At 43.2% G+C, this 13,346-nt stretch overlaps 1 protein-coding gene across 1 annotated transcript in view; it reads right to left on the reverse strand.

Annotated features, from left to right (window-relative positions):
* SRGAP3 (SLIT-ROBO Rho GTPase activating protein 3) overlaps positions 1 to 13,346 on the reverse strand; it is a 291,016-nt gene that overhangs the window by 55,813 nt on the left and 221,857 nt on the right. The window contains 6 exon segments of the mRNA XM_042449920.1: positions 3,010 to 3,089; positions 4,001 to 4,228; positions 4,460 to 4,565; positions 10,584 to 10,634; positions 10,637 to 10,683; positions 10,685 to 10,709. Of these exon segments, the coding sequence (XP_042305854.1) occupies positions 3,010 to 3,089; positions 4,001 to 4,228; positions 4,460 to 4,565; positions 10,584 to 10,634; positions 10,637 to 10,683; positions 10,685 to 10,709 (537 nt within the window).

The raw sequence follows: 13,346 nt of genomic DNA on the forward strand, positions 1-13,346 counted from the left end.
ACCTGGAGGCAGCCAATACTTTTGGCATGCCATGGCAAGCTCCTGGAGGCCTCTCCTGTCACCAAATGACAACTGGGCCCCTTTGGGCATTACAAACAAGGTAAATAGACAGAACAATCCAGAACATGGACAGTCCTTTTGGGTGCCCTGGTCTACCAACCATCAATGACAACTAGGTCAGATCATTTCTCTTCCAGAGCAGCCCCATCTTCTCCTGAGGGAGCACTGTCCTGGAAGCTCCAAGCCTGGGGTTGATAGCGTGATGCACTAAACTGTGACGATACTAACTAGTGACATCACTGCTTGACTACAATACCCATCAGTTTTATCCACTGTTGGCCATAGCCAGGAACAAGGGAAGTTAGAGCCCATACAACTGGAAAGCCCTAGCCCATATTTCTTTTGCCTAGTCCAATAAAGTGCCATATGGTGGTAATGGGTAGAATCAATAAAAGGCATTCCCAATGTGGGGTATAATAGTTGGTTAGGTATCATGAAGCCCTTGTGGTCTGGATGAAAATATGGCATTCCTCACCAACACTGCGGAATGGGAGGTGGGGAAAGGATCCAACTGGCAGAGGGTATGCAAATTCATAAAACAAAACAGCTCTTCTTCTCTATAGTTGTGTCATGGTTAATCACCCATAAACTCCAATCAGAACTATTAACATAACCACTCAGGCATTAAATTACCTAAATGGAAGCTTGCTTGCCTTGATTTTTAAGTTGAAGAAGGCCATTTGTCACCAACACTGAAAAATGAAGGTTGACATCTCCCCTCTACCTTTAAACACCCATCTTCAATTATCTGAATTATCCTTTGTCCCCTCTCCTCCTCTTCTGCCCTTATGACAAAGCAGTGATTAGATCCACCTATGCCATCTCTCCACATCATGCATCAATAAGGCACTGGACTTCATATATTTGCAGCATTGAAGAGAAAACAAGAATGGAATAAAAAGACATAAAGCAAGCAGACAACAGACATGCATAGTCATGCAACAGACAAGCTTCTGGAACAATGTTTTCTAATTTGCGAAATAAGCCAATTTAAATGGCACCATGTGGTTCCAGGTTATTAATTCTCACTGATGTCCAAATCAAACTTGTTCAGTCTGAAAAATAAAAATAAAAATAAAAATAAGGATGGGTGGGTAGGTGTGTATGCGTGTGTGTGGAATACAAACATAGACATTTTCCTCTATGTAGTCACGTAAGTGTGAAATACAGCTTGAAATGAGAGAATCAAATGGAGTTTTCTTAGAACTGTTTTTTGTTTAATTACTGCTCTGAAAATTACTATTAAAGTGCAGAGAAATATTTCTTAAGAAATGCTTCAACTGTAAGAGTAATTGCCTTTTTTCTGATTATGTTCAAAGACATTTTTTTCACTTTGATAGTGCTTTCTCTCATTTCTTTCTCTTTCTAGATCAGTCACATTGGTTAGCTTACCCTAAGAGGGAGCACATTGTATGATTACATTCTAGTGTTATACAGCCAGATTTGACTATGTTACCATGTTACAATGATGGCAAGTGAAGACAATTAAAAGTGAGAACAATATTTTCTACGTTAGTCACAACTAATCAGGAATCACATAAGCAAATGTAATGATGTTATAAAGCTACTGTATATATTCATGTATAAGTCTAGAAATTTTAGTCAAAAAATTGACCCCAAAAAACCTGGGTTGACTTATCCACAAGTCAATGTAAATACTGCCCTTCTTATACACGGATTTTTTAATACACGGATTCAAGCATCCACAGTATGAAAATGTTCAAAAAAAGTATAAATTTCAAATATCAAACCTTGATTTTCCATTTTTTGTAAGGGACACCATTTTGCTGGGTCATTATATTTAATGGGACTTGAGCATCCACTGAAGGATCTTGGAACCAAAACCCCAGTGTATAACAAGGGTCCACTGTATATATATAAAAAAGGAACCATCACCTTCCTCTGAATAAAGTGATAAAGGGCGAGAGCTTAGTCCACTCTGGGAGCACCAAAAAGCAGCATGGATCCTCTCTACTCTCTCATCCATCCAGCCTTTAGGATGGACACAAACAGTTATGCCTGCCAGAATTTTCTAAGTTCTTTGGCATTATTTTCCTTTGTATCATCCTTTACATCCTTTGTTACATGCCTCTACGTTTTACCCTCGACTTATCCATGGGTCATATCAAAATCCATAATTTTGGCCCCAAAGTCTGCCCTTGACTTATACATGAGGTCGACTTATAGTTGAGTATATACGGATAGGTATTTCATTATGATGGCAACACCATTGAGGAAAAGTCAGTTCTAACAAATAAAAAGCAATGCAAATGAAAAGTGAACACCAGTGAGGAAATTAATGAAAAATAATTTTTAAAATGGAATGCTGAAAAAAACTTCCCCATATATGTGAGTATTTTTAGTTCAGTCTTCCTTACTATTGATGCATAAGTGTAATTGTCATATCCATACAAACCTCCCTGTGCTACCATGGGCACATACCAGTGATGGCATAATACAAAGACAAAACTTGTCCTTGTGAACAATTGTTACAAAACCCCTCAGCTTGTTTAACTGATGTAACACTTCAAACAGAGCAGATTACTGAGATCAAATAAAAGGAGTTTTCCCTCCTCAAAATACAGTGAAACAATATCGAGCAGCAAACAAAGTCCAGAGATGTCATTTTCATGCCGAATGGGGGGGAAAAGATAGGCTAACTTGTTAACATAGGCATAAGGACAACTTCCATAATGCCTTGGAATGAAATTACCAAGCAAATAGGTAGCCTGGTATGCTCCCATAAGGCCTACTTTGATTACATAGCTCTCAAGATACTCCATCAGTTATCTGCTTCCACAGTCAAATAGAGAGTCATCTTCCTTGGCCAACAGCCATATGTTAGTCCAAAATAATTTGATTAGGAATGAAATGCTCACTGCTGTTTCTCACACAAAACTTGGAAGGTTTTCTTAGATTCAGTTTTCCATGGCTTCTAACTACACTCACCATCATCACTGGTATGTGGCTCCGTGCCGTTGTCATGGTCTGCTTCTTCAATGGTACCTGGTTCACTGTGCGGGCTGTCACTGGAATTAAATTGGGGCAAATAACACATTAAAAATAGGGAGGAAAGAATGGCTAATTCCTTGCTGCTCAGTAAACATAGGGAATTTGGGTTTACAAAAACTGTGTTTCAGAATTACCAAAGCACTGCCTGTCATACCAAACACAAATTTCTACAAACCTGCATATTCCTCTACAAGTTCCATGCACTTAAAATTGTTTGAGTGCTATGCAATCAGAACTCCCTGCATACCTTAGTGGCAGCATTTACATGTATTCTGTTAGGTCGCTATGAAACAAATTTGGCACAAAAAACTTTGTTCTCTGAGGAAGAATTTTCACCACTGCCACAGCTTCCTCCCCATAATCTTTCCCCAATCTGTTACTGAGCCAAAAGACTCACCTTGGTTTATGGCAGGTCAGCCCTGACACCTGATTTCTTCTAGATTTATTAGAGAAGAGTCCTGCAAAACTATCACAATTAGGTCCAGGTCCACATCTGAAAATTTCACAAAATTATAAAAAAAACCTAGACTTACATGTTGCTTGGAATTTGTGTTTCCCCCTAATTTGTAGGCCCTTCTAACTCTAAGATTCAATGTTTCTATGCCTCTATGATTGTAACCTAAAACCACTTGATCATTAGGTCTCAAAAGTAGGTGTGTGTCAGGGAGCAGTTATACACCAGCTTCAAAAAATTATAAGGAGATAGTTCTCTTAACACTGTCAACTAAATGAATAACAGACTGCAATTAATGTATGTGATTTGGAAGTACAAACTTGATTGCATATGTCTTTGGTCCAAGGAATATCACAGCAACATCTCACAGCTTATATCAATAGCATTTGTCAAACAGGAGTTTTCTATTTAAATAAGAGAAATCCCTAATGTTTTCAAGATGCTTGAAGCACATTTGATTCTGACGTTCCTTACCAGTACTCTTCCCCACCAGTCATGCATTTTTCATAAACAGGTCCTTCGAGCTCCCTGAGACTGGGGAAGATGGCTTCATGACTGATTATGATGGTTTTGATGACTTCATTGACATGAGCCTGGCAGGACACTGGATCTTGCCCATCTGGAATATGCATCAACGTTGGTCCAAAGCAGATGGCCAGGTTATAGGGATCCATCATGTTCTCATCACTGTACTGTGACAAGCTGCAAATACAAGCAACCCACAGCTACCACACCAAGCCATCAGCTACTGACCCAGAGTGCTCTGCAGGCATTTCCTGCAGCTGGGCCAAAAGTTATCCATTATTGTTAGTGACAGTTCAAGTGTCACTCCTCCCTTCTTGCCATCCTAAAACAGGATTGAACAAGAAAGGACTGAAAGAGAAGGAAATTTAAAGGTCTTTTAAAAAGTAAACAGCTAGTGAAGGGACTCACTGGTTGAGGAAAGCGAAGAGATATCTCATGACAATGATGACAGCTCGTGGCAAAGTAATAATGATTTGCTGAATCTGATGCACTCTTTCTGCAAGGTTTTCAATTTCTGTAAGACAAGAATTTGCAACAGCCCATTAAGGCCAAACACCATACCTACACATACACACACAATAACTAGACAAACTCTTGAGAAGTTTTGCTTGTTTCAATTAGATGCATGTAGGAGGGCAAGGAAACCTCATAACCAGTCTTTGATTCATTGCACCTATTATTATATTGTGAGAAAGATTCTTTTCTTTACACACCAGGGGCCCTTTAACACTACACAATTATATTTTAATTTCAGTTTAATTGCCACAGCTGAACCCTGTGGAATCCTGGAATTTGCTGCTGAGGAAGGAGTATTGTAACCAAACTACAGGCCCTAACAGACAGGCCAAAATAAAGCTGCTTCAGGGCACTTTGGAGGTATGCAGTTTAAATGCAACACATCTTAAGAGGCCAGAAGCTGCGCCAAAGCTGCGCTCCAGTCCTTAGGAATGGAGTGTCGCTTTGGCACGGCTTTTGGCCTTTAAGATGTGTGTGTCATTTAAACTGCATACCTCAAAGTGCTGAAGCAGCTTATATTTGGCCTGTCTGTTCGGGCCCTACAAATCTCAGGATTCCATATCATGGGCAGATAGCAATTAAAGTGGAATCATAGCACTATAACTGTGTAGTGCAAATGGACCCAAGTCAATCTTTCCAGCTATTGGTGGGCTCCACCCCAACAAGAACACCATAGCTAACAACAATGGTAAGATTTTTGTATGCATTTTACCACCCCACAGAAAAGGAAAGAACATAGAATGATGAATAATGAGTTTGAAGAGACCACAAGGGCCATCCATCCAACCCCATTTTGCCTGCAGGAACTCACACTCAAAGCACCCCCTGACAGATGGCCATCCAGCCTTATTTAAAGACATCCAGGAGGGGACTCCACCACTCTTTGGGAGTGTGTTCCACTGTCAAACACCTCTACTGTCAGGAATTCCTCTTAATGTTGAGGTGGAATTTCTTTTCCTGTATTTGAATCCATTGCTCTTGGTCTTATTCTCTGGACCACAGAAAACAAGCTTGTTCATCCTCATATGACACCCCTTCAAATACCTAAACAGGGCTATCATATCACCCCTTAATGGTCTCACAATTAAAAGTTGCGGGGGCAGCTCAGTCATAAACAGTGCACAAAAAAGCTGCTGCACGTTCAACAGAAAGCCAATTAAAAGTAAGACTTATTCATATGCAAGTATGATGGAACACAGGGTTGCTGTTTCACAGGGTGGGCGGGACTTTCCCACCTCCTGGGGGCGTGCCTGGTCCCGCCCGCCCCCCTCCTTCCCGGGTGGCTGCCCGACTCTGAGCTCCCAGGGTTGCTGCCTCCCTTTGTACAGTGGTGAGCAAGAGGGACTGGGGCAGCACACGACTGAACCTAGCAGGGGACGGGTCTGCTGCTCTGCCTACTATTGGAGCCTCTGCTTCCTTATTTGGCATGCTCAACGTCCAAGCGGAGGGCTTTGCACTCAGGCAAGCTGCTTCCCCTCTTTCTCTTCACTCCTTCTCCTTGTTATTCTGTTTTTTTTCTCTCTCTTCCCCTCCTCTCCTCCTCTCCTTTTTCTTCCTTTCTTCCCCTCCTCATCTTCTTTTTCTCTTTGTTCCTATTTTCTTCTTCTCCTCCTTTCTCTTTCTCCTCCTCCTCCCCTCCTCCTGCTGTTTTTGGCATTGTTGTTGTTGTTGCCCAACTCTTTTCTGACTTATGGCAACCCTGCCTCTAGCCTCTCTTTAAGTCCCCCTCCTCTTCTTCTCAGGGGTCCAGGGCTTCTCAAGGCTTTGCCCCCATTACAAAAGAAAAAGCTTTGCAAGGGATCTGACCCATAAATACCCCCAAATTGAGACATACCTGGGAAAAAGAGGGGGTGAGGGGTTTGGGGGGGTTGGGGGGCAAGGAAAGGAGGAAGGGGGAATTGCTAAGAAGGTTTGGGAGTGGGACATTAGTTTGCAGGGCATAAGGGACTGCTGTGGTCTTTAATGCTATGCCTGCTTGGGAGTGGGAAATGTAGTTGCAGTGGTACAAGGGTCTGCTGCTGTGATCTTGCAAATGCTATGCCTGCTTGGGAGTGGGAAATGTAGTTTGCAGTGCACAAGGACTGCTGTGATCTTGCAAAGCTATGCCTGTCGGGAGTGGAAATGTCTTGTGAAATGGGGGGGGGGGGTGTTTGGCCAGAAAGAGAAGTACATTTCAGCCTTTGTCTAGGAATAATGCCAAATGTCCTCCATTTTGAGCATGCCTAAGAAACATGCCTTTATTTAACATTTTAAAAAAATTATCATTTTTCATGCATCCTCCATTTTAAAAAATGTGTCCTACTTTGAAAAATGTGGCCCTACATTTGTCCGGGTTGGAGGTCCTGACTTATGGCAACCCTAATGGAACATAACAGCCTCACAAAATCATACATGCATATCTGCTCCAGCACACTGTTTTCAATTATAGCCAGCCAATTATTCTTGGGAGTTTGCAAGAAGGACATAATGGCAATAACTTTCTCCCACTGTTTCCCCCAGAGACTGGTATCCCCACAGGTGGAATCCTGTGGAAGCAAAACTCCATAGCCTGAAAAACCCAGAAAAAAACTACAAAACTCCATAGTTTAACAGGCACTTTGTGACAAACTCCCTTCTTCTGTAAAGGTATAAACAAACCAAGGAATTAGGTTTTCCTTTCTGGATAAGTGCATCTTGCCTAGAGTAATCTTATAGATTAGTTCAGCTACATTTCCCTTGGCAGCCTTACAATATTAACACAGGGTGGGGGTGAGTTGTGCATTAACAGGTATTTAAACAAAATAAAGATAATTTTATATTCTTTTATAAATTTTATATTATTTTACTAAAATAGATAGATAGATGGATAGATCCTGCTGCTTGGGGCCATAATGTTCTTCAAAGTAGAGGTCAATAAATGGATATTATTAGAAATATATGTTGATGCTCTCTATCTGGAATTACAGAATCCAACATGTTCCAAAATTCAAAATGTCCGCATGGTCATGCGATACTGGCAGCTATGTTTTTCTATGGCTGAGTGTGTACACAAACTTGTTTCATGCATAAATATTATAATATTGTGTATCAAATTGCCGTCAGTCTGTGTGTAAAGGTATATGGAAAACACAAATTAATTTCATGTTTAGACTTGAGTCCCATTTCCAAGATCTCTCTTTATGTACATGCAAACTTCAAAATCCAAAACACTTCTAATCCCAAGCAGTTCAGCTAAGGGAGACTCAGCCTTTATAAGCACTTTAGACACAGGGGTGCAGTTAAACTGACCACCTACCATCTGATTATGACCCTAGTGTAACATTTTTGATTCACGGTTATTCACATGTTTCTGTTTCCCACACAGAAAGATTTTATGTAATTCCATAATCTTACCTCCAACAATGCTAACGCTAGCCTCTGCTGGTTATGAGAGTGGAAGACAGAGACACTGCCTTCCTAACCAACCATGCGCTGCAGTGGATCATATGGCACTGCAACTTCTGAAGTATGCAAATGCCCTGCGACATGAACAACACTACATACTGCCAAAAGCCATCAACATAAATTAGCATGAGCCAAAGGAAATCAAATCAGCTTCTCTTGTGCTACAGTTCAAGATCTAAAGAGAAAAAGGCTGCTCTGCACCGTTAGCCTTCTCTCTTCTTGGACATGAAGTGATAAAGGCCATTCTTTGGCTCCTACTTTCTTGATTTTTGTCCTTGCACAATTTTAGATAAGAGGAGGACAGCAGTGGGCTGAGGAGCTCTCAGACAATTTACTCTTCTGTTAAATCAGAGCTCTAGAGCAAGGATATGTGCATGGCTTTCCAAATGCTTTGAACCAATTTCCACTATCCTTAATAACTGTCATGTTGTTGGGGATTTGGGGGATGTAGTTCCAACATGTGGACACACAACCTAAATTTGTTATACTGAAAATATGCACAGCTTGCACATGTACACACAGGCGTTTAACTAACCATGATTTCTAGTGGTTGTTCCCTTATCATAGAATCATAGAGTTGGAAGAGACCACAAGGGCCATCCAGTCTAACCCCTGTTGGAGAGCCAGTGTAGGTAGTGGTTTCAGTGTTGGACTTTTATTTATTTACAGTATTTATACCTCACCCCTCAGTCCTAAAGGCTCTCAGAATGGCTTACAATTATTATTACAGTGCGCCCACTCATACACGAGCGCGCTTTACGTGGCTTACCTTAAAGCCACACAGGGAGGAAGTGGCGCACGTCCATAAGGATTAATTTAAATGGGGTCGGGAATGCGCAGAATTTGCTTTACCAGGGAATCCAGAACGATCCCCCAGAAAGCAAGGCACACTGTATTTTTAATTAGATGGTTCCTGCCCTCAGGCTTACAATTCAAAAAGACATGACACAAAGATAAGGGAAGGTGGTGGGAAGGTATTAGGTCCCAGCAGTTTTTCTCTCCCTCTGAGGCCTGGACCATGGCAGTAAAACTGGAGAGGGGCTCTGCTGGTTCAAGTCCCATTCAGCCACAGAAACCCACTAATGCAAGCATGACCTTGAAAAAGTCATATCTCTTAGCCTCAGAGGAAGGCAAAGGCAAATCTCTCTGAACAAATCTGTCAAGAAAACCCTGTGCCTTAGAGTCACATAATTTGAAAGTTACTTGAAGGCACACAATAGCATGTTTCTGTTCAGTAGTCCAAGGCAGTCATACTTATTTGGCAACCATTTCTTTAGTGGCTTGACTAAAATACATTACTGTTCTGGAAGTTTCAGAGCAGCTAGTGGTACTAAGGTCCTCTGGAAGAAAATCTACTACAGCCAAAAAAATCTAGGCTAACATCAGTCTCCCAGAGGGCCTTTTCTACTACTGCTCAAAAACTATGGAACACCTGCCGGAGGAGATCCGTCACATTCCCCATCTGACAGCTTTTAAGAAAGCACTTAGACGGATCCTCTTCCGGCAGGCCTTTCCAATTTAGTTACCCTCCCTGATATAGAGATATCTGTCCCCTCATCTGTCTATTCTTCCCTGCCTCTCTTTCTGCCTTTTTTCTGTTTAATGTCCTTAATGTTTTTATACTATTACTGTTTAATTCTGTTTTGTACTGGGAATGCGGGGGAGGGGGTAGGTCTAGGGTTTGCCTCCCCCCCAACTCTATTGTAATTGATGTATTTTATTGTGTAACCCCCCGGTTCTTTGTGATGGGTGGGCTAGAAAAAATCTCTATTATTATTTATTATATCATCTCATCATATCTCTCTCATCATCATATGCAGCTAGAGAATAATGTGTGAACTACTAAGTATTTGATGGTACTTGAGGGCAAGGGCCAAAACCTTACCAATGATTGATTATATGTATCATATAGAGAGAGCCAGTGCGGTGTAGTGTTTGAGGACTGGGCTATGTTCTGAGATCAGGTTTGACTCCCTGCTCATCCATGGAAACCATGGGTTATCTTGGGTGAGTCATATATTGAGTAAAGGCCCCTTCCTAAACACAAATCCCAAGATTCCACAGGAGGCAGTCATAGCAGTTAATGTGGAATATAGCATTATAAACAGTGAGTATGATATCGTTGGCAACTTACTTGGAAATGGACTGTGTTGAAATCCATGGCTCTTTAAACAAAATGAAATCGATCCCACAGGCTTCAGATGACTGAACTATCTCAAGTAGGCTAAAAAAAAACAAAAAAAACCCAAAAAAACAGGGAAGAAAAGAATAAAAACCATTGAGGAAACACTGTTGTCCAGCCCTTAAATAGTAATCTGAATGATACAGACTACATCTGAATACATGAGAAATTTTACAATTTTAAGAGTAAAAATGGAACTTCAATGCCCTGAAAGGGGAGTGGTATGAGGAAAGTCATTGTGGTCTGAAGTAACTCAGGTCACACTGGATAAGATGCAAACTGTCCAGTAATTGTCAGCTAGACTTAAATAAGCAAGCACTTCCTTAACTTTACATCCTGACCTTGAAAAACAAAAGATCACAATATGCAGATCTAAGAAGCTGGTTTTTATTAAAGACATTACTGTACTACTTATAGTAGAATCAGTCTTGAAACCTTTCCTTAGGAAGAGTGGGTTTTCAATCCCCGGAAATACAGCTTTAAGACCCCAGCAAGATTGATATCACGTTCTTTGATCATCAGCAAGAGGATCTTCACCTGACATAGTGAAAATATTTATTCTAACATTAGATTCTGTTCCATTTTAGGTAAGACCAAGTCTAGACATAACTAGTTGACAAGGTCGACAAGCTGAAGTTTGACCGAGGAGGTGACCAAAATAACCCAAGTTCTGGAAAACATGCCCTGTGAGAGAGACTTAGAGAGCTGGGTTGTTTAGCCTGGAGAAGAGCCAGTTTAGAGGTGATATGATAGCTCTGTTTGAGTATTTGAAGGATTGTTCATATTGGGGATGGAGAAAGCTTGAGACTGGACACGAAACTGGTGCAAGCTACAGGAAAAGAGTTCCACCTCTACTAGGAAGAACCTCCTGGCCGTTACAAATGGCCGTTTTGTGCGGCAGAGCGTGCACTAGGGTTAGAAGGGTGGTGCTTCCGCACCACCTAACCCTAGTGTGCGCTCCGCACGCACAAAATGGCGACGGCCATTCCACACGGGCGCCGCCATGAGGACGTCGCGACCGCGCCTCCTCTATAGGGGCGGCGCGGAGTGATGTCCTCGCTCACGCCAGGGCGCCTAGTGCGCCTTAACCCGGAGCAGGAAGGAGCTCCGTTTCGGAGCTCCTTCCTGGTTTGGTCCGCTGGGCGCAGCTTCACACGGCTGAGCCCAGGGACCAAAGGAGAAAGGGGCCAAACGGCCCTTTTCCTCCTCCCCGCCGCGCGGGGTGTCCTTGGGGCTTGAGCCCCGGGACACCCCTTTTCAGGCTGCGGGGGGAAGCGCATTGAAAAGCGGCGGATCGGGGCCTCAGCGGCTGCCGTTCTAGCCACTGAGGCCCTGATAACCGGGAAAGGGGCGGGTACAGCCTGCCCCAAATGGGGTCTGTAACCGCCCCGACAGTAAGAGCTGTTTGACAGTGGAACACACTCCCTTGGAGTGTGTGGTTCTCCTTCTTTGAAGATCTTTAAACAGAGGCTGGATGGCCATCTGTTGGGGTTTTTGTTTGGATTTCCTGCATAACAGAGGGTTGGACCGGAGGCCCTTGAGGTCTTTCCAACTCTATCATTCTGATCTGTGATTCTACTTACTAATAACTGTTTGTAGTTAGGCAGGCAAAAACCTTCAAGCAGGCTTTTGCCTCATAATTTTCCATGGAACTTAAAAACGGCCATTGTAAAACCTTTATTAAAGAAGCCCTCCCTTGACCCCCTAATCGAAACAATTATCGGCCTGTGTCACTGCTGCCATTTTTAGGGATCGAGAGGGCGGTTGCCTCCCAGCTGCAGAGGGTCTTGGAGATACGGATTATCTGGACCATTTCAAACGGCTTCCGGGCAGGCTATGGGGTTGAGACTGCCATGGTCGTTAGTCAATGATCTCCGTCTGGGCATGAACAGGGGTAGCGTGTCCCTGTTGGTGCTCTTGGACCTCCGCGGCCTTCGATACCATCGACCATGGTCCTTCTGATCGCCTGGGAGAGTTGGGTATCGGGGGCACTGCGCTCATTGTTCCATTCCTACCTCTCGGTAGATTCCAGATGGTGCAGCTGGGGGATGTCGCTCCATAAGAGGGAGCTACATCTGGTGTCTAGGAGCTATTTTGTCCCCCAGTCTATTTAATTTACATGAAACCGCTGGGAGAGATCATCCGGGACACGGGGCGCAGTGTTATCAGTACGCTGATGACACCCAATTTGCTTCTCTGTGTACCTGATGATGCAGTGACTAGGGATGGCATTCTCTCTAAATGCCTGTTGGAGTCGGTAATGGGCTGGATGAGGGAAAACAAACTCAGCCTGAATCCAGAGTAAACGAAGTGTTGTGATAGGTTCTCCTGGTCCTGGGAAGGAGGTCTGTCCACCTGTCCTGAACGGGGTCACGCTCCCCGTAAAGGACTCAGTTCGCAGTTGGGGGTGCTCCTTGACTCGTCGCTTCACCTGACTCCTCAGGTGGATGCGCAGTTAGAGCACCTATTATCAGCTTTGGCTGATACCCAGCTGCGTCCCTACCTCGACGGGGGGACCTTGAAACAGTGGTGCATGCACTGGTAATCTCTCGACTTGATTTCTGCAATGCGCTCTACATGGGGCAACCCTTGTACCAAACTCGGAAGCTGCAGTTGGTTCAAAATATGGCTGCTGGATGGTCACTGGTAGCTCCAGGGCCAGCCACTAACACCGATACTGAAGATCTTCACTGGCTGCCAATTGCTTCTGGGCCCAATACAAGGTGTTGGTTATGACCTATAAAGCCCTAATGGCTTGGGCCCAGAGTACTTGGGAGGACCGCGTCTCCCCATACAATCCGCCCCGCACACTCAGGTCAGGGGGAAAAAATCTTTTGAGCATTCCAAGACTAAATATGTATCAACAGCGCAAAGGGCATTCTCTGTGGCAGCCCCGCAATCTTGGAACGCTCTCCCTGAGGAGCTCGCTTAGCCCCCTCCCTGAGTCGTTCAAGAAGAACCTGAAGACTCATTTATTCCGTCAAGGCTTTCCCTCACAGTCCTGACTGTATTTCCCCTAGTACTGTGTGTTGTATCGTATGGATTTTTAGATTGTTTAGAAATTTTTGATTGATTCATGTGGATTTAATGATGTAAGTTATGCGGTTTTATTGGGGTTTTTATTGTGAAGTTTGTTTTTAACTTGTATTGATTTGTATGCCTGTAAACCGCGTG

The sequence above is a fragment of the Sceloporus undulatus genome, chromosome 2 (genome assembly GCF_019175285.1).
Source record: "Sceloporus undulatus isolate JIND9_A2432 ecotype Alabama chromosome 2, SceUnd_v1.1, whole genome shotgun sequence".
Classification (NCBI taxonomy): Eukaryota; Metazoa; Chordata; class Lepidosauria; order Squamata; family Phrynosomatidae; genus Sceloporus; species Sceloporus undulatus.